This window comes from Cololabis saira, chromosome 24, assembly GCF_033807715.1.
Source record: "Cololabis saira isolate AMF1-May2022 chromosome 24, fColSai1.1, whole genome shotgun sequence".
NCBI lineage: Eukaryota > Metazoa > Chordata > Actinopteri > Beloniformes > Belonidae > Cololabis > Cololabis saira.
Genome location: NC_084610.1, coordinates 6,459,274 through 6,480,406, shown reverse-complemented (window position 1 = coordinate 6,480,406; position 21,133 = coordinate 6,459,274). Strand labels below are relative to the sequence as shown.

The following is a 21,133-nucleotide window of genomic DNA, read 5'->3' as shown; positions in this document are numbered from 1 at the left end:
GAAAAATTATGAATATATGTCCGATCAAATGCGGTCATTAGTGTGTGTTTGTGCGCGTATCTTGGACAGATGTGCACTACGAACAGCATGTTGGTCAGGTGTGAGTAAACACACATTACAAAGGATGTGTAAGTTGTCGGTGTGTGTGCTTATGCTGGTTGATGGTCTCAAAACTGAAGATGTGTCTTCAAGCACATATTTAGCAGGTTGCCACCTCAGCCAGGTGCCGCTAGCACCTTGTAAAAAGCCCTGGAGACTCAGAAGAAATCCCAGACAGGCTGAAGATAGCGGGTGACATGAAGAGGGATGAAAACACACCTGTTATTAGCTTTTCTCCAGATCAGTTGATCAGATTGAAGTTGGGACACATGGGTCTAAGGAGGCGTGATGGGAAGTGTGAGGGGGAAGACAGAAGGAGATCCTTGGAGAGAAAGAAAGGGATTGTAAGCGTTAATAATAGATGACGGATCCTTAGAGACTGTGTTCAGACATTAATAATAGATCAGACTCAGCTGGTCGGGGCAGGGGGAAACCTCAGCAGAACTTCCAGGGGAAAAGACGAGTTACAAGAAACTGTAGGAACTTGATGGTGAATTGGGTGAACAGTTTTTTTTTTAGTTTATTTTTTAGTAGTGATGAAAAGTTACTGAAACAAAAAACTAACTAAACTAAAAAAAACTCTCAGTGAACTGTAAAAGAAGGATTAAAATAAAATCTAAAAACTGGCAGCGAATCCCACACAAATGCTTAAAATGAAATTCATTCAGTCTCTTACTGAGATGATTTGAAATGAGATGTTTTCAGAGATGTGTGATTACACTGCAACCAACGAGGTAAAATAAAATTGCAGAAAAACACCAACATACTGCCTGAAAGAGACCAGAGGTGGAGTTGAAGCGTTTCCAATGAGAGTAATGTGACAGACTAAAAATTAGACGAAGCAGAAACTCAGAAAGGTGTGTATGAAAGGAGCTTCTGGACAAATACAAAACTACATTTATGCACTTAATGAACACGTAGAACATGGGTGCAATGCCAGTTCTTGATGTCACTGAGAGGATGAAGAGGGGATAAAGAAGCATACTCACAGCTGATTGCTTTCTATCTATTCCTGTGTGTCTGTTATGGTTTTTCATCTTTATTTCACACATTTACAAACCCATTTTGGTTCTACACGTAGTAAAACACACACAGGCAAATGAGCTCCACACTTAAACGAAATGGATGGCTTGATGGTGAATCACTGCCATTTAGCAACAAAGAACTCAGCTTGTTGCCCCTTCATCCCTCTTTCTCTTCATCTGCCTCTTTTTCTCTCTCTCTCTCCCTCTATTTCTCGCCAGTATGTGTGTGTAATTGTAGTTGACATGCCGAGAAACACAAAAATGCAACACACAAGCATTCAGTATGCCTGTTTACTATCACATGTGTACATGCTTGAAACCCGTACACACTCTTATGGGTGTATAATTACAGTGAGCAAAGCAGCACTGAAGAATAATTACAGAGCCTGGTTGTTGTTGTTTCCAACAAATAAACTAGTACACAAACAAGATGGAGGGGTGAGTGGCAGGTCAAGCCATCTCTGTGATGATTTTGTAATATGTACTCTTAATGCGTTTTATCCTCCCTAAAGTATTGGGACACCTTCAGGTGTATCTCAAGTGCCATTTGAAGGACTGGCACACACCAGCTTAGATTTGCATCCTTGTCCTTTAACCACTGAAATTCCTCAAGGTTTCTCGAATCCTTAAATGATATTATACACTGTAAAAAGAAAAGAGAAAGGAAGTTTTGAATTTACTTCAAAATGGAGAGCCTCTGTCCATCCATGCTCATCAAAGTCTCTTTGCATCGCTTCTTGGATACAGCTTTTACGCTAAATTACCACCACAATGATCTGTTTGAAATAACTTTTTTTTCTTTTTGGTTTTTAAATAACCTTTCACTACCCCTAAATTCCCAGCCACAAAAAAACTTTTATGAAGTTGTTCCAGGCCTGAAGTGCAAAAACAGATCCATATTAGATTAAAAGTAGTTCATGAGGCCGGAAAAAATGAAACTTCTATCACTCATTTGCTAATAGATTTCAGGCCATTTGCTGATTTTCCTCTGTGAACACTTTAACTTCCTTCACAGTCTCAAACAGTTCTTCTGTCCCTGCATATGCATGCATGCACAAATGCACGCTGTGCCCAGGCAGTCACCTGCTCTAAAGGTAAATGGAGTGTGAGGTTTTACTGGTGCTGTGATTATGGGGTACAGCTCAGGAGGAAATACACATTTAGTTTGTTTATGTGCAACCAGACAGCAGGTGGTGGAGTCAACATAGCACCTCTTAACCTATACCAGAGAGAGTTGGACTGAGGTGCAGGCAAGGGGTGGTGGTGGAGGGTGGTGCTCATCAAACTAAAGTCCAGAAATTACAAAGAGGAAGCACAACGAGAGAGGAAATGTTTTTTTTCACATTGTTAATACTCACAGACAGGAAAGTCTTTGTATACGAGTGTCCATCAGTATCTGGCAAAGACTGTGTGTGCGTGTATGATGTGTGTGAAGCGGTAGGTTGTGAGGGTTATCCCACTGTGTCGGAGAGAAAGAGAAAAAGAGGGAGGGAGGGAGCTCTCTTACATGTACAAAAAAAGGAGAGATGAAAAATGGACGATAAACGAGTGCGGTATGAGGTGGCTTTGTTCTACTGAAGGGCCGGGTCCACCGGCAGATGAAGAGCTCACTCTTACTGTGAAATCACAGCTTGGCGCAGGTCTCTCCCTTTCATTTGTTTGTTCTTCACTCTGGTTCCTAACCCTCAGTTTTTATCGTAACCTTTTTTTTTGCTCCCTTTCACTCTGTCTCAAACTCATCTTCTCTACTTTGTCTGTCTTTTTTCCTATCAACCTCATCCATCCTCATCCACCTTCACAGTTCCACTTCTACTTTATATCTCCATCTATGCATTCCTAGTGTGTGTGGTGTGCCTAAACTGCTTTTGTCAAATTTAATATTACGACTAAATTAAAAAAAAAAGTCAAGGTCTACTCTCTTAGGAGTGATGTTTTAAAACGATGTGTTGGATCTACTTGGCAAGTGTGAGAAAGTGGAATCGAACTGATAGTTTTACATTTGACATAATAGTGATCTCTCATCCGAGTGAAAGCCAACAATTTCATGCTTTGAGCGACAAGACAGCGAGACACATGAAGATGACGCAGAAAATGTTTTAAACACGGACGTGGTTTGTGTTGTTGGCAAATCACACCAAACCCAAATTTAAGGTGTTAAGTGACCTGCAAAGACCAGGTTGCATCCATGACTAAAACAAATGTGAAAACTGCTGCATTGATTTTAATCACTCTAATATTAAATGCACATCTGTGCCCGATTAACTGTAAACAGCAGTGAGTACAACTATTTTGGGATACAGTAAATGTGACAATATTTCTCAAACATATTTTCTTTTTGCAGTAGGAATCCATCCCCTTCTGATAATAAATCAGTGCTGGACCTGTATATGTCCAAATGTGGAGAAGGTTCACACTGACGTCCGAGGGAAACTTGTGCAAGCACCAAGTGAAATGTGTCCATCCACTGACAGAAGGAAATTACATTAAGGCATAATTTAGTCATGCAGAGATAATTCGGACTAAATGCTAAATGTAGTGACAATCAACTGTAAATATATTTGATTACATTGACAAAATGTATTGTGTTAAGTTAAAGGCAAATAAAATGAAGCTTGTAACCTATACAAAAAGCATCACAGTAACAAATCTTAATTAAAACTTAAAACAGAGATATCAATATTACAATTAATTATGAACAGTAAAACAGAAATGCATTATTGTAAAAAGGTACATCAACTAATTTAGAGTATAATAAACAAATTAAAATCTATATAAGTATATGAAAAAAAATCAATCAAAAAATGTGGACAAATATTTTTTTCATGAAGTATAATTCAAAAAATAAGGTTAGAGTGATGATGTTGGCAAATTTGTAACTAGTCACACACTTTTACCAACAAGACAGAGTTCTGCTATTTAAATACCTTGCTACTTCTGTGAACATGTGAATTATGTGTGGACTCGTCCCTGTTTGGGTCTGTTTCTTCTCCTGTGTGTAGTTGTGTTGCCGCGTTTAACACCCAACAAACCGTCCCATCACTTGCCATGACTTCTTTTAAACTTCTTTTAGCCCGAGGCCTTTCCTTATGTCCTCAGTTTAAAGGGCAAGAGCTAAACTCTGTAATTCGAATTCAATTAAAGGAAAGAGGAAGATGGAGCTTTGACTGATCGACAATGCCATGTCTGTGTGTGTTTGACAGATTGATTATATTTAACTTGTTATAAACCAACACACGGCAATAAAGATGAAAGTTTTCTATTACCTCTGTATTCAGTTTAATTTTTTTTTAATTAAATACAAGAAAAACCAGATATTTTCATTCTGTTTTCAATTGGCTTTTATATTACAAAATTATGTACATCTGTTTATTTACAGTATATACATAAAAAACGGAAAGGTTAAGTTATTTTTATCTCGTGAGTTTTATTAAACAATAAAAAGCCAACTAACTCAAACTGTTTGTTCAAGCTGCTGTCTCTGCCCACAGCTTATTCTAATGTGCCAAAGGCTATCATTATAAAACCCCATGCAAACATGGCAACATTATTAAACTGAGCATAGTTTGATCCCCAAAGTGATGGCCACTCAAAAACATGCAAAAAGTGTACCCCCTGATGTCTGTTTGTCACATTGTGTACAAAACGACACGGGTCAATGAGTAGATGTGAAAAAATAGAGGGGGGAAAAAAGAGAGAAAACTGCTTTCACTAAGTTTGTCTTTGCTCTTTTTTCAGTCTTTTTATCCTTTGTTTGTTTGCGTTATTTGTGTTGGGATTTTTTTTTATTTTTTATTCGGCATCTCTTCGTCCCTTGTCGTGCTTTTTTGGCTCGGCTACAAGGCATTAATGAAAGCATTTCAAGCAAACATGCAGATTTCTGTTTCCATGGGGATCCAGGAGGCCTGACAAAGTCAGGCTTCGGCCAACAGACTGCTGGGAAACACTACCACCCTTTTTCCCTCTTTCATTCACATTGTGCCCTGCCATTTCTCGCTGTCTTTTATTCCACACTTCTCCTTCTTCACTCCTTTTATTTCTTTATATTTGTTTATGTCTGCCGCTTATTTTTTGCCTTTATTGTTTTTTCCCCTTATCCATCTTTTTAAGCAGCTCTTCAGCTCTATTTCTCTCTTTTGCTCTGCCACTTTTCCCTCTTTTCTCTTCTCTCCTCTGACCCTCTCTTATTTTGCTTTTGCCCTTTGTTGTCATCTACGTGTGAAGAGCTGTGATAAATAAAGACAAACATGGCTGCATGCATTTGTCTGTTCTTTTGAGAGATGGACGCCAGCACTCTGATAGCATTGTTAGCCTCTCCACCTCTTCTCACTCCACTGCACATCCAGCTACAGGCTTTCTTCCCCCTCCATCCAGCCAGGCCCCGGGCCAGCAAGGCAGCGTCGGAGCCAAGTTCAACCGGGATGGAGGCTTCGTTGTGGGGCTTCAGGGGGCGTTGGTGCTGGAGGCCGAGGAGCAGGGACTCACGCCAAGCTCTAGACCCAAGACCCCGATCTGGCTCGCCAACCTGCCCACTACAGAGCCTTCATGTCCAGGCACAACATCAGGGCAAGAGGGGAGGTGGAGGCTGGAGGTCTCAGTAGTGGTAATGGCAGTGGCTAGATTAAGACCTTCTCTTAGAATCAGCACAATGGTGAAGGTCTACAGAAAAGCTGCACATACACACCATCTCTATTCAACTTGATCCACGTTACCCATCGGAGGCAGAAAAACATGAATAAATACATGAGCAGAGTGGAGCGCCATAAGTCTGATAAAAAAATAAAAAAAACATAAATTACATGAACTGGAAGAAAGAATGATAAATGAAAAAAGGACAGAATTAATGATTTGGATGTTTTTGTAGTGCAGGAACTGCAATGGAAGAAAGATTTAGGAGGAGGATGACTTCTGAAAAGTCCCCTTTTCATGAGACTGAAGAAGAGAACAATTAGGAAAAGTTTGGACAGAGTCCACTTTGAAAATTAAATGCAAATTAAAAAACTTTCAGAGGCTTCATGAGACACATTCCCATATCAGCATATAGCAGAGAATAAAACAGAACAAAGAATATAAAAGAGCCACGACATAAAAAAAAAACGGTATATAAAAGACGCATAAAAAGTCAACAGACAAAATGGGCTGTAATTCTTTTACTTTATTATAGCTGATAAAATATGATATACTCCAGCACTTAGTACATTTACTGCTGATCATCACATCCAAGTTACTGCTGCAACTCGGTTTTTAGTCCCAAAACCTGACTGAACAAAAGCAACTTGTTGTGACTCACAAAAAAAAGAAAAAATCTGTTTTCTATATGGCGCATGCAGATATAAAATGTAGAGATAAATGCAAATTTTACACCAAACCTACAGTTTGAGAATATTCTGCTTGACGTTATTGTGGTTTGTTTTTACAGAATATTTATAAAGTGAATATTTAGTCCACAACAACTATGATCTTCTCTAATGAGCTATGAAACATATGTCTACATACATCTCTTGGTGTTACTGGAATCATTGCCCTGTTGCATGAACCAATTTTGACCAAACTTTTTAGCTGTGAGATGTGAGAATACTTTGATGCACAATGGATTTGTGGTCGACTTAGTGATTGTAAGATGTCCAGATGCTGTGACTGGTAACAAGCCCGAATCATCACCCCTACCCGTGCTTGACAGCTGGCATGACGTTTCTGTTCATCTTATGTGTTTGGCTTTTATCAACCATGCAGTCTCGTCAAATATCTCCACTTTGGTCTTGTCAGACCAAAGAACATTGTTTAGGAAGCCTTTGCAGTTTTTCAGATGTAACTTTGCAAACATTACCCATGCTCTTTGTTATTTTAAAATAGGAAAAACGTTCTCCTAGCAACCTTTCCAAAGAGGTCTTACTTGCTACTTGTCTTTTCTTTTCTTTATTTAAATTGTAGTCATTATTGATCTTAGATTTAATACTTTTACAAGATGTTTCATGGTCGCAGAGAAATGTACGTAGAAGAAACTTATAAAGAATCTTGCTTGAGTTGTGGATCACTTCTGAGATCTCTTAGATGTGAAGTGGTCTTTCCTGTGCCTCTGCACAACAACACAATCAAACTAATTGAATCGTATTACAATTATGTGCACTGTCATGTCATGACGTAATTAATGTCACCAACCAATAGGAGTGCTGTTGTCCTTTTATTCTCAAAGTAATTTGGTTGGACTCATATAAATAGTGACCCGTGAAGATCTTTGCACAGTCTTTGACTTGCAGCTAAAAACTTTGGCGCTACAGATTTTAGATGTAAAATCAGATGTTTTAAACTCTTTCTAAAACTAGATGTAGCTCTGGAGTTATTTTCTTTTTTCCAGTTTCTCTGATCATTGTACAGTCTTCTCTCACTTTCCTCCGTGGTGTTGTATTAATATCCACTCAAATGCTGCACAACTGCAAAAACTTCTATTTATAAGTTACTATACCTGCTGATGAACAATTAATTGAGTGCATATGATGAGTAGCACCTGGCTGCTATGTGTCCTGCTCATTTTAAAAAAAGAAGCTTTGAGGAGGGAATTGGTTTTTCCACTATTTTTACATTTTGGCTTAGTTTTTGTTAAATGAATAATGACCTGGTGTAATATGTCACACGCTGTTGCTTTTCCTCAATTATCTCCTTTTACATTAAGCAGCCAGAAGCTTTTGACATGTTAATCTTGACCAGGTCCTTGTTGTGCTCCCAAAAGGGCTGAAAGTCAGCGTTGGGATAAAGACTATTTGAGGGTGTTTGGAGTGCCTGGTACTGTGGGTTGTGGTGGGAGCTCAGTGGAGTGGGCCTGCTTCCCACACATGACATCACTGCCCATCATAGTTGTATCCGGGCAGTTTAGACTTAATAAAAACCTCAGACTCAGACTCCTTATAGTTACCGTTCACTTTTTCACATAAAAAGAAAAATTAAAAAACAAAAATGTTGAGTTAAGAGAAAAGTTGAGAAATAAAACAACAAATACAACAAATAAAATGTACATAAGTGTATGTACATGAGTGGCTGGTCTCCAAACATTTTCAGCAGATGGCAAGCTCCAAAATAACATTATGTAAACGACAGGATGCAGGTTTTCCCTGCAGAACATTACAGTGGGATAAGATGAGCAGTGTTTACTCACATTACCTGTTAGGGTCATAATACTATGGCTGATCGGTGGCATGCAGCTCTATAATTAAAAAGTTGTAAACTTTATTTTTGATGCTATTTTTTTTTTACTTACAGTCTTTGTGTCAAAGGACTGACAACTGGTACTTTTGTCCACAGTACAACAGTGTAATGTTGTCAGAATGACAGTAAAACAAGAGAGGTGTGTGGTATAGTTAAGTAAAGTATAGTTTTTAATTTTAAACTTAAGGACGTATTTCTATGGCTATACAGAACCAGATGCAAACAACTTTGAATTTAAAAAGTTACAGAACTATCAAAGAATAATTGTTTAGACACAGATCTCAGATTTGTATCCTTTTTTTGCATGACATTCTGCAGATTAATGGCGCCAGGCTTATGAGCTTTGGGGAAGTTGGAAAATATTCACAAATTGCACAATCTATTGATGCAGTGATTCAGAACTCTTGAAATTGTAATTTTTGAATTACTGAAGCTTTACTGTAAGATTTAACCCAGCGTGGCTATGATATAAAACTATAAACAGCCCTACAAATTTTAGTATTGCTATGGCACAAGTTGAAGAAATGGATGAGAAAGATTTCATGAGTCTCATAGAATTTATGGTCTTTAATGCTGTTATGTAAAATTACAGTATTATTAGAAGAACCATAAACACAGTAAAAAAACAGGAAAGAAAGTTAAAAATAGAATTGCACTATACCTCAATTAACCTTGTGTCATTTTTAACAGAGCACTGCACACAACAGCCTTTATTGATAATTTGCAGCAATTCTGATTATTTTAACATAATTCAGTGCAAGATTAGAGTTTCAGAATAAAGCAAGCAAAGAGAGTATCATGTGTATCAAAGTTCAAAGTATAAATAAACCTATGATGAAACATTGTGTGCTCGGTGCAACACAGACTGTGCTTTTATTTTGCCATGCTCATTTCTTCTTTGTGTCACCTAATGTCTACGTTCTGGGTCCCAGATGGGAACAGAGGAGCCTAGATACCCGGTACTGTCAGCAAGAAGAACTTTTTACCACCTCTTACCTCTTCACCTTTACTATATCGTACTTTTGTAGTCAAGGTGTATGCGTGTGCATGCATGAGTGTGTATGTTTGCGTCAGAGCTCTCAGCAAGGACCCTGGGACCCTCCTCGACATTGAGAGCTTTTAGCTCTTCCTGGCTAATGTCCTGAATAATGGCATCTTGATGGAGACAGATCAGACGAAAAAGAGATAGGAGAAAGAAAAAGCAAACACACACACACACACACACACACACACACACACACACACACACACACACACACACACACACACACACACACACACACACACACACACACACGTGGAGAACAGGACAGAGAAAGAAACAAAAAATGAGAAATCACCATCCATGTGTCTTTACCTCCAGACCCCCATCACTGGCAGGCCTGCCATTATTCCCTTTTTCAGCCTATTTTCATTATTCCCCTTTTGTGTATTTTTTTAGAAGGATGATGATCCACATATTTTACTTGCTCTTGCTCAACATATATCTCAGGATGTGAGTGTCCGTCCACATATAAGGAGTCCCTACATAACATGCCAGCCTTTTAGCAGAGTGAACTTCGGGTGACACCAAAGCATTATGTGGAAGAAAAGGGAATATGTTGTTTTTAGCAACATTAGCTGAGCCCAGAACAGAACCCTCTCCAGATGCAGTGTCAATAATGGCTGCAGCAAGCTGGCATCAACACAAACTCTATTTGCACTAAAATCCAGTCTCAAAGTTTCAGGTTGTTCTTCATGTGCAAAGGTGGAGAAATAACTACATCTTAAACTTTTTTTTTTAAGTACATCTGATAGAATGTGTCTCTCTGTCCATGGTTGAAACAGAAAAGATGAACTGGAAAAAAAAACCTGCTCAAGAGTTGCATGATAATGTTGGTTCCCATTTTGTGGCGCAGAAAAAAAAAGTTCAAATTTGCTGCCATATCCTCTCCTGCGGCAAATAACAGATACTGCGGCAGGCGTGACAGAAACTGCGGATCCTCTTCAAACGGCATCACTCATTCATTCATTTCAAGTCTTTTCTTTAAAAGCAGTTTGCCGTGAGATCCTGTCGTGCCGTTAATCACAGACAAAAGAGAATCCCATCCTCAGAGTCATTGAAAAAGAACTGCGTCATACACTTAATGAAAATTGACATTGATTAATGAAACCCATCACATTCAAAAGGGGACCTATTGAAGAGTGTGCCTCAAAGATGCCTCAGTTACTTTTCCTGGTGGGAAAACTTGTGTATCAGGTGTAGTGCATTGCACAGTTGGGACACATTGTCTGTGTGTGTGTGGACTCTTTGGTTTAATCTAACAAAATGAGCACCGGGCAGCTTGATTTGATTTGATTAAAACCTTTGGTGTTGCCATTTGGCTTGTGAGGTCATGCCGGGATGTCAGTGTTCAGCTGCACTGAGTAAACTGCAGGCCTGTTCAGGGCGACTGGCCACGGCAGAAACACACACACAGTCCACGTTTTATGCCTTTCATAGTTTGCACATTTTCTACCTTTTTCAAACCGTCTGTGTTTATGACTGTCATGCTCACTTTCTCTGTCACACACATATACACATAAGAAGAGGTGACTGACACCTCATACAGTCTAAACAGGGAGCTGAAAAAGCTAAGCATTAAAGCTTGTATTTATTTATTTCACCAGAAGTAGCATGTGGACATGTGCATCTGAAAACACAAAATTATAATGCAGTTTTTATGTAACCTACATTATATGGATTTATTTGTTTGTTTAATATTCTGTTGGTCCTGCAGTGATCATTATCTGTCCAGAAGCTAAATTTCTCTTGGGATAGATTTTATTTAGTGATCCAGTTCAGCCATGGCTCTCTGTTTTTAGTAGATTGTTGGTCTTTGCATTTTTTGTTCAAACAGGCTGCTTTCCAACAACAAAACTGTTTCATAAGCAATACCCAGCTTTCCTCTTTATTGATATGATTCCTCCCGAATTCCGTCATAGGTGGCTGAACAGAAACCGTGCTTTTACTAAAACTAAGCAGCTCTTTTACCGTGTGCGCACCTTGCGCTTCCCTCTCCGTGCGCTCTGGCGGTGAAAGATAATTACAAAAAAAAGGAGAGAGAGAGAGAGAGGGAGAGAGAAACCCGCGCTTATTTTAAAGTTACCAAACTACATTATCCGACATAACATTACTCCAGCAATAAGAGGAGGGAAGAGGATGTGAGAGTTGGGTTTGGGTGAAGGGCCTGGTTGAGACAGCGGCAGCATTGATCCACCTCCGTCTCCTCAGGGGAACATGTGGGCTATAGTGGAATATCAGACTTTACACATGTCTAAATAGTCAAATAACTATGTGTTGAAGCTTGTATCGTGTGTAGTTTACTTGAGGAGAGATGACGGTCAAGAGTGCTGCAAATTAAAGTTCTGGTCATATTCGTGTCGAGGCTCCGCTGACATTTAACAGTGAAAAATGTTGGAACGTTTCTACAATTTTTAAAACATTTTTTATTGAACATCTTGGCCTTTTAAAATAAGACAAATGGTAATTTCGGAAATTATTAATAAGTAAATACGTTTATTTGTCACACAGTCCAAGAACAGACGCGCGTGCACGTACACACGTACACGCGAAGCGTACTGGCCTTTGCACCAGAAGCGCTCAGATTTCTACACTGTTGAGTTTAATTTCTATTAAAACCGTGAATTAAATCTCATACAAAAATGTAAACTCTATGTCCTACATCTGATTATCTCAGTTTTATTTTTTATCACAATGAAAACAAAAACTCGACACGAGTTATAAACAAATTAAGCCACTGATTTATTTTTTTCATAAAACTGTACTCAGAACTGATTATTCATTTCCGTTTGTCGGCGTGCCTTTAATTTCCTCCTCATGTTGATTCCCAGTGTGTCCACGATGCTCCTATCATCTCGATCATCCCTGTAAATACGTGCACTAAAAACAGGCTGGACGACGTAGACATGAGTTATCACTCAGTTTTGACAAGTGTAGGAATGTGACGTTTAAGCAGCAGAGCAACACACGCATCCCAAACATCCCAGGTTCATCTCAGGATTTCTGTTTGCGTCTGAAGGGCTGGGATATTTATAAAGGACGCGGTGGTGTGTGTGGAGCACGATTTAGAGCCAAATCTCAGTAATTGATCATAAAAGTTCTTAACTCAACCTTTGATTGTGTCACTTACAGTTCAGTTGAATATAAAAAATAGTATTTGTACATCTATGAAATTGTGTTTTGTTCACTTGGCTGCGAGTAAAAGGACGGACAACGACCTATGACGGGAAGAGCCTCCAGCAACATGCGCTCTGCTGAAGTGTCCTTGCGCAAAACGAGCTCCAAGCCTCAGCATCAGTCCTCTGAACAAGAGGGGGGTTTCCCTGTGTTATTATTTTTTATTATTTTAATGTATCTGGGAAACTTTCTTGGCCCGATATGTCCAGGCGCACGAGTCTCCTTTTACGCACACACGCTGACAGCTGCCCAGGTTTATTGCATTGTAATATACCAGTTGAGACAAATGATTAGAAATGGACTAAATTAACGTAAATCAGATTTTATTGAAATTATAAAGATAGAGCTGAGTAACTTCCCGCGAACCTATAAAAATGCTCAATGAGTTAAACCAATACTGTAACTCACTGAAGTTATTGTAAGCACTTTAAGCAACTAACACCAATCAGGGAAAAATATATATATTTGCATTAAACATTTTTGGAAACTGTCGGTACTTTGGTATAACTTTAATTCCATTACTATGGAAATGTAGTCCTAAAAATCCTAAAAATCCCGCTTCACGCCAGCAAACTCGTTCTGCAAAGACTTTTGCAGCTTCAGCGCAAATGACGGACAATGGCTGAACCGCCTCATAGATTACCCTCCGCATTTCTCCGCGGGTCTTCTCTCCCTTCTCTCCTTTCTCTGCTCCGCAGCTCTGGCAGAGCGCACTTTTCAGTTTGCCCCCTTATAAATATAATCCACCGTGGCCGGTTCCTCCTCCTTATTGGTCAGGTGGAGCCGTTACCTCACTCCGGGACCGGTGACGCTGCGTCTTCGCGTATCCTTCATGTGCGTGTCTTCTAGTTTCTTATGCCGAGGGTCTTGCAGTCGCTCGGAGGGAGCAAGACGGAGCGGGTGCGCTCGATACTCACCACGGCCCGTCCCGGGAGGAGAGCGGCGCACACCAGCACACTGTCCCCATCCATGCCCGTGTCCCTCACACACAACAGAAGCCACTCACTAGTGTATGAGCTGCTCTCTCCTCTCTGTCTCTCTGTCTCCCTCTCCCTCCACACACGGGCACGCCCGCCCCTGCATACGTCTCCACTTTGTCGTAGTAAATTACGGCATTGATCTCAAAGGCGAGCGTTGGATCTGTCTCTCCTGCTCGCCCTTTCTTCGACGGGAAGACTCCGGGAGACGCTCGAGAGAGAAGTAAGTGCAACACTTCTTATTTCTTACGCTGGTTGTTGCCACTCGTGTTGGGGTCGTGTTTGTCCGAGTGCGTTGCGTGGATTCGGTCCAACTGTCCCTTCACTGTGTCCAGTTCATGGACTCAGTCCATCCTCGTCACGGATCCAGATCAGTTTGTTTAATCTTGGACCATTTTCCCCGAAAAGCTGCGCTCGCAGTGACTTGTGCGCTTGTCTGAAACTAACGCCGGTTTGTCTGAACAACAACATGACAGATAAAAAGTTGGAATTGTGGTTGTTGTTTTACTTCAGCCAGTTGGTGCGTGTTTAGTTCAGCTCACACTGATGTGCGCACCTGCGTTGCTTTTTCCTTATTGTTGTTTTATTTTTTTTAATTAATAAAACCTATTTAAACAGGTAGATGTTTTCAGTTCAAGCAAATGGAAAACTGACAGCGGATGGAAAACACGGTCACAACGGGGGTTATCCGCTCGTTCTATTCTAATAAAGTCCATCTAAACAGAATGAACGGACAGTTGACTCCTGTTGCTGCAGGACTGTCTATATCGAGGACTAGTTTCTGTTTGGACAATATATGACAAACATATCTGTATATCTGCCCTGCATAAAGCAGCGCGTGAAAGTAACAGTGTTTTCTATCAATCTCTAGAAAGTGGGTTTCCTCGCTCACAACGCACAGAGAAGTGATGACCCTGTTCAGGCTCGAGCTTCCAGTGATATTAAAGAGAAAAAATACAACAATGGCAAAGTAAAAAGTGTTATATTTAGTTTTTTTCCAAAACTAATTTAGACTTTTTTGTAAGACACAGTTTTAATATCTATTTAGTCCTTTATCAGCCCACACTTGCATTCATTTTAAATGCAACATCTACTCACTGACAGCAAACACTTCCCATTTCAGTTCTCAATTGCAGAGAAAGTTATTTCTGCAATCCAAATTCAGATTAAAATAAGAGTTTCAGTTTTGATGTCAAACCCACACTCACGCGCACACATACACGCACACACACCTAAACTCAAACACAGAAGATACACACTCTCACATCCCGTTTCAAAGCTTTAGCTTTAACAGATACTCAAAAGTTTGTTCGACACACACATGGTATTCACCTATAACAAAACTGAAGGAAAACTATTCTTTTTGCTCTGTTTTTTAAATGAAATGTGTTCAACAAAATAACACTGAAGGCATTTTGATACTTTGCTGTTTTTCCACTGACAGATGGAAGCAGTTGGACTTTATAAATAAATACACACACATTATATATATATATATATATATATATATATATATATATATATATATATATATATATATATATATATATATACACACACACATATTGTTCTTTGGATCTCACAGATATCAGCTTTCTCTGCATGTGTGTGCGTAAGATCTCTGCCTAAAGCAGGCAGAGGAACTTATACTGCAAACAGGGATCAATGTGTGTGTGCGTGCAGAGAGAATATGGGTGTGTGTGTATCTGGGTCACTGGCCGGGGCTGAGCAGAGAGACCAAGTGTGTGTGTTTTTTTCCTCAACACCTCTCATTCACAGCAGTGAAACTCATATTCAAAGTAACCCTTTATGCCTGCTTTGGAAGTATCTCATTTAGCAAAGGTTGTGTAGTAACACAACAGCGTCCGCTGTGCTGCCTGTTGTGGAGCCCTGCAAAACGATCTCATTTACGTCCTCCATTCATACCGTTTCCATGTGTTTGTCTTTTCTTTCCATTTTAAGATGGACTGAAAATGCTCAACTGAGGACATGCATGCAGAACCTTTGGAGGAAACACTTTGAATTTGAGTTATTTCCCTAGTCCAGACCATGAAATCTCTTGCAAAACAGATGCAAACGTAATTTGGAAAACGCTGCCTGTGTGCATGTGCATGAAGTGTGAGGCAGTATTAGCCTGAATTAAAATGGTTGTGTATATTTTAAATGTTGCATTTTAGTTTTATTAATTTATTAGTTTATTTTAAGTCATTTGATACCCTTCCTGAAATTAGGAGGACAGCAATATTAATATGTTCGCCGTGTCTTTAAATTGAAACTCAGCACTATTTAATCCAAGTTTTTTAAAACATTTCCAAGTATTTGAATCAGCGTTGTCCTGCTGCAGATCACAGCTTTGAGTAGTAATAGTGTTACATGTTTCATAAGTTTCAAGAAAAACCTTTTTTTCTGACCTGAGAGGTAATATTAAGGCTTCATCTGTCTGTTTAAGTGTGATTATTGGTCACTTCTACACTAGTATTCCTCAAACATGCTTGTGAAAGTGATCGTGAGCCACGGTGTGTGCACACGTATTCACACAAGATTGAACATTGAATCAGTGAGGCTGAATGAAAAAGTCTTTGTCAAGCTGGAAATCTCAAGGTTTTCTCCCAACATATGGTATTCTTATAATACACATTAGCATGCGGAGGAAGCAGTGGTTGAGTGAAACATAGCAGTGGTAGAAATATCACTTTCATACATGTTTAAGCTAATTGAAAAGTGACTGTTAAACTCCATTCCCAGTATAGGTGTTATTTTTTACGACACAAGACTATGTCCTCCGGGAGTTACATTTTTCATGAAATCCTGTTTGTTAGATCCCTTCATATCATACTTGCAAACATGATGTTGGTGTAAAATCAGAGCAGAAGTTTCACCTGCAGCTGCAACCCTTTTAAAAAGTTTCAATTTAATTTGGGTAAGATGAGAATAATTCACTGCCAATTATGCCTGGTAAAACCAAAGGGGAGCAAACTTTGGACAGAGCTGTCATTTCATTTCAAAACTTAATATTTTCATTAATCTTAACAGCTGTCTAATAATGTGACGGCAGTAGTTCAGAGTTAAGATGTGCGTATGTTGAGTAGTAGAAATCACAAGGATGCTCAGGTTAACGGAAAGTTGTATAGATCAAAATTAGGGTTAATGATACACTTATTTCAATCAAAGATAGCTTTGAACATGCTATTGTTAAACAACTTGGTAAGTCCCAACATTTATACAAACATTTCTCATTAAAGTAGTGAATCAAAATTCACTGCTTTCCAAAGGTTTATAAGAGCCACTTTCCAAAATAATAAAGAGGTAAAAAGAAGGACTAATACAATAAAAAGGAAGGAAAAAACTGTGTTTTATCCCTGGAGAGGATAGAAATACTTCTGACGATGAGAGAGCCTGTCGATTCTTCACATCTCCTCACAAGATGCAGAAATCAAGGTTACCCCTCAGGAGGAATTATTTTAAAAACTGTCCTCCAGTGATTCCTTTGGCTTTTGATTCGTAATTGTATTCCTTTTTTAAAAAACAAAACAAAACAAATTTTGCTCAGCGCACAGTCAATACAAGTTATTGCTTCTTTTCTTGTCAGCGTCATATTTGTAAAAGCTACACCTGGGAACACGTGAGGATTTGTATCTGTTAATTATTGAAAACTGTTTGATACATCCGAACGTATCACGTGGACAAGAATGTCAACCTCTATGTAACACATGAATTTCATTGGGAGGAAAAAACTAACAGTGATGAAATAATCTTTGGGATTTACATATATTGTAATTTAAAACTTTGTCTCTGTATAAAAACATTGTGACTGAATATAACTAATCATCACAGTTTGCATTTTCTCCTGTTTTTCGTTGATCAGGTATCTCTTCCCATCCTGTGAGTCTGTGAGGGCCCCATGTCATGTCTGTTTAGCTGCCCTGCGTGATGCCTGATCATGACAACACCGCCCTCCTAACCAGACAGACTAAGCGTCGACGTGTTGACATCGGGGTGAAGAGAACTGTGGGCTGTTCGATATTCACTCGTGCAAGGGAGACTCTGCTCGACAGAATGAACCAAGCGCACTGCCCTGACCAGGACAGAGACTGCTCATTGGTCAGTCACGGCCACGGGGGCACCAATGGTGACGGAGAGAAGTCCAACGTTCTGAGAAAGCTTCTGAAGAGGGCCAACTCCTATGAAGATGCCATCATGCCTTTCCCTGGGGCTACAATCATCTCTCAGCTATTAAAGAACAACATGGGAAAGAATGGAGGGAGTGACTCCGGCTTCCAGGTAAACGCCAGCACTCACTTACACACTGGGAAAACGTAATTCCGTAAATCACCAGTAGATTCAGTTATCAATTATTTCAGACTTGAAAAGCCATGCACTTGTGAACCAACCATAGAAGCCTCTTTTGTTCAGTACCTATTCAAAGATCCATTAAATTTTTATTATCATTAATTAATCGTTTATTAATTCAGTGGTCCTATTGTTCATCACAGGGGAGCGGAGCTCTGTCCAGTGGAGGCTCAGAGATTCAGGCAGAGGACGCCTGCAGCAACTCATCCCGTGACCGGGACAGCCCATCCGACTGCCTTTCTCCTGGGCCTCCTCTTCCGCCTCCAACTTCCTCCTCCTCGTTCGGGCGGCCACCACCAACTTCGAACCACAATTCCCACGCCCCTTCTCAGCCCCTCCCTCTTTCTTCCTTTGACTTGGACCGGCTGTCAGACGAGCACCTCCGTGCCAAGCGAGCCCGTGTTGAAAACATCATCCGCGGTATGAGTCACTCTCCGTTGGTGCGACCAAACGCTCTCGACCACAACCAAGAAAGCAGCCGGGACAATGAGGCCGGCGGCGGCAGCATCAGTGAGCACAGAGGGGATGGCGGCAGCCACAACACCAGCAGCCGCAGTGACTGCCCTTCTTCTCTTCTGAGCTCGCCGGGCTCACGGGGAGGTGTGGTTAGCGTTGGGGAGGTTTACAGAGAGAATAAGAGAAAGCAGCGTCTGCCACAGCAGCAACACAGCTTCACGCAGCTGGTGTGTTCCAGGCAGGAGCACAGACAGGAAGAGAGACGGCAGCTCAAACTACAGCTGGAAGACATGCAGGTTGGTAACTAAAGGCAGAGCTGTTGTGCTCACGTGCATCACAAACATTACCCACCTCAGTATATTTATACAGCTTAAGTGCAGGTTGAAAACAATAGCTGAGGACTCAACTGAGTCCCAGAGTCAAAGTGTAAAACTTTCCAATATACACACTATCCAACTAAAGACAGAAAGAAAAGGAGGAGCTGATACAATTATTTATGTCTGAGAGCCATGAATACAAACAGCAAAATAGAAACAGAAGTACAAAAAACATAAAGAAAGTGTGCTCTGCCGTTGATATTATATTTACGAAAGCAAATGACCTGAGGGTTCAGGAAGGGTCTAAACATTCTCTCTCTTTTATGCAGAAACAGCTGCGCCAACTTCAGGAAAAGTTCTACCAGATCTATGACTCAGAGACAGAGGAAGAAGAAGAAAATGGTGAGAGCAGAGAGGCCGACCGAGCTGGAGAGAGGGAAGACGATGGCAACCTGTCAGAAGACAGCATCCGTTCTGACGGCCTGGAGGAGAGGCACAGAGACAGAGGGCGGCACGGCCACGATGACCTGTCTGAGCTGGACCCGGGTCTGTTCCTGGACAGGGCCCGAGCCCTCCTCCGGGAGCAGGCCTTGATAGATGGAGAAATGGAGGAGGATATTGACAGCAGGGAGGAAGAGGAGAGGAATGGCCAAAGAGTGATGAAGAGGAGAGAAACGGCAGCAGGAAGGGGAGGAGGACGGCAGCTGGCAGAGACTCTGAAGCAGGAGCTGAACTGCGCCGTGTCACAGGTTGTAGACACCGTCGTCAAGGGCTTCTCCTCGCCCAAGCAGACCACCAATCACCATCATGGCTGTCACAGCAGCACACCAGCTGCACCCTCCTCTTCCTCCAACTCATCTTCTTCCTGTCCACCACCTTTTGGTCCCCTGCCGCCTCTTACCCCAGACTCACGTTTTGGTGGTGGTACCATGGGGCTCAGTCTGAATGGCGATGGCAGTCCCACCCCCAACTACCACTCCTCCAACCCGAGGCTGCACTGCTTTGGGGATGTAATTGTCCCGAGCCCGTTGGATTCGTTCGGTGGGTTGAGTGGCAGACTGAGCGGGATCCCCACACCCAATGATCAAACAGAGGCACTCCCGCTGGTGGTGCGCAAGAGTGGAGGAAGTGGAGGAGAGAACAACCCCTCTCTTCCTCCCCCTCCCCCTCCTCACCATCCCTCCCTCCACCCATCCCCCCTTACAGCTTCACTTGGGTTTAGCCCTCCATCATTTCGTCACCCATTCCCTCTTCCCCTTATGGGTTACCCCTTTCAGACCCCTCTGGGGTCACATGGAGGAGGAGCTGGCTACCCTCCAGGGCCCAAGGATCACCATCGGTCCTCCCCCGACTCCATGGACATAACTCGGGAAGCTGTCAGCCTCAGAACCAAAATGGCATCCCTGGGAGGCGGCCATATGGGCCACCACCACCACCACCACCACAGGCAGAGCTCTCCAAACCAACACGGCCCCGAGGGCCTGTCGCTGTCCCTCATCAAGTCTGAGTGTGGGGACCTGCAAGACATGTCTGACATCTCGCCCTACTCAGGCAGCACTGTATCCTTACTATTGGAACATGTAATGAGTGTGTTTGTCTGAACTTAAAGTTAGTAAGTGCTTAAACAAACTTAAAACCAAACATCAATATATTTTCAAGAGCTGGGTTGGGTTGAGTAGTTCCCATAATTATTAAGCCAAAGTAGTTTCCAAATTTGACTGACGAGAGTCAATCTACTCGAACATTTATTGTTCAAACTTCACAACTTTTCAAAGTTTTCAGATCATGGAAATTAAAAAAAAAAAAAAAAAAAAAAAAAAAAGAGCCTCCACGCTTACACACGGAGCTAAAAATTCAGAGCTCCTTTGCGCTGCTTTAATTACCCACGTCACAAAGCTGAAAACTACTTTTCTATTCCACATCAGTCACTTTTTTCATATAAACACTGAGACATCATCGAGGCAGCGGCAGGAGGAGGCAAAATGACACCAAGTCTTTAATATCAATTAAATGTATTAATTGGCTCCGGTTCTGAGGCTCTTGTTTTCTCGGTAAGTGGGGAAGATGAAAAGGGCGCTCCAGATCTTGCAAGAGGAGGAAGATTAAACAGGTCGCACACACTGCTCTCTCGAGCTCTTTTAAGTCTGTTCAGCAGGTTGTGGTGTTTAAAGGTGCTGAGAAAGGCTACTAAGCTCCCCCTTCAACGCACACACACACTGTTCCCACTGTCTGAGACACTCTTGTGCTGTTAGCTTCTCTTTCATCATAAAGACTTTGTACATAAACGCTCAAAGCAAATCATATTTCACTTTGTGTGCGTGTGTGTGTGTGTGTGAGGTAAGACCTTGTTATCAGGAGCTCAAAGCTAATCATGTTTCAAAGAGCATGGAAGAGGTGGAGGCGAATGTTTGGCTGTATTGATGGCAGGATAAATGTATATCAGCATTTGGGGCAAAATTTTAGGAGTAGTGTAATATCTAAAATGTTTTCTTT

The 21,133-nt window shown here is 41.0% G+C and overlaps 1 protein-coding gene across 1 annotated transcript in view; it reads left to right on the top strand.

The window, feature by feature from the left end:
• The first annotated feature begins 13,402 nt into the window (after positions 1 to 13,402).
• The window catches only part of LOC133425089 (prospero homeobox protein 1-like), a 33,589-nt gene continuing 25,858 nt past the window's right edge, over positions 13,403 to 21,133 (top strand). The window contains exons 1-4 of the mRNA XM_061715770.1: positions 13,403 to 13,740; positions 17,383 to 17,798; positions 18,011 to 18,619; positions 18,970 to 20,199. Of these exons, the coding sequence (XP_061571754.1) occupies positions 17,448 to 17,798; positions 18,011 to 18,619; positions 18,970 to 20,199 (2,190 nt within the window). The 5' untranslated portion in view covers positions 13,403 to 13,740; positions 17,383 to 17,447. The remainder of the gene's footprint in view (positions 13,741 to 17,382; positions 17,799 to 18,010; positions 18,620 to 18,969; positions 20,200 to 21,133) is intronic.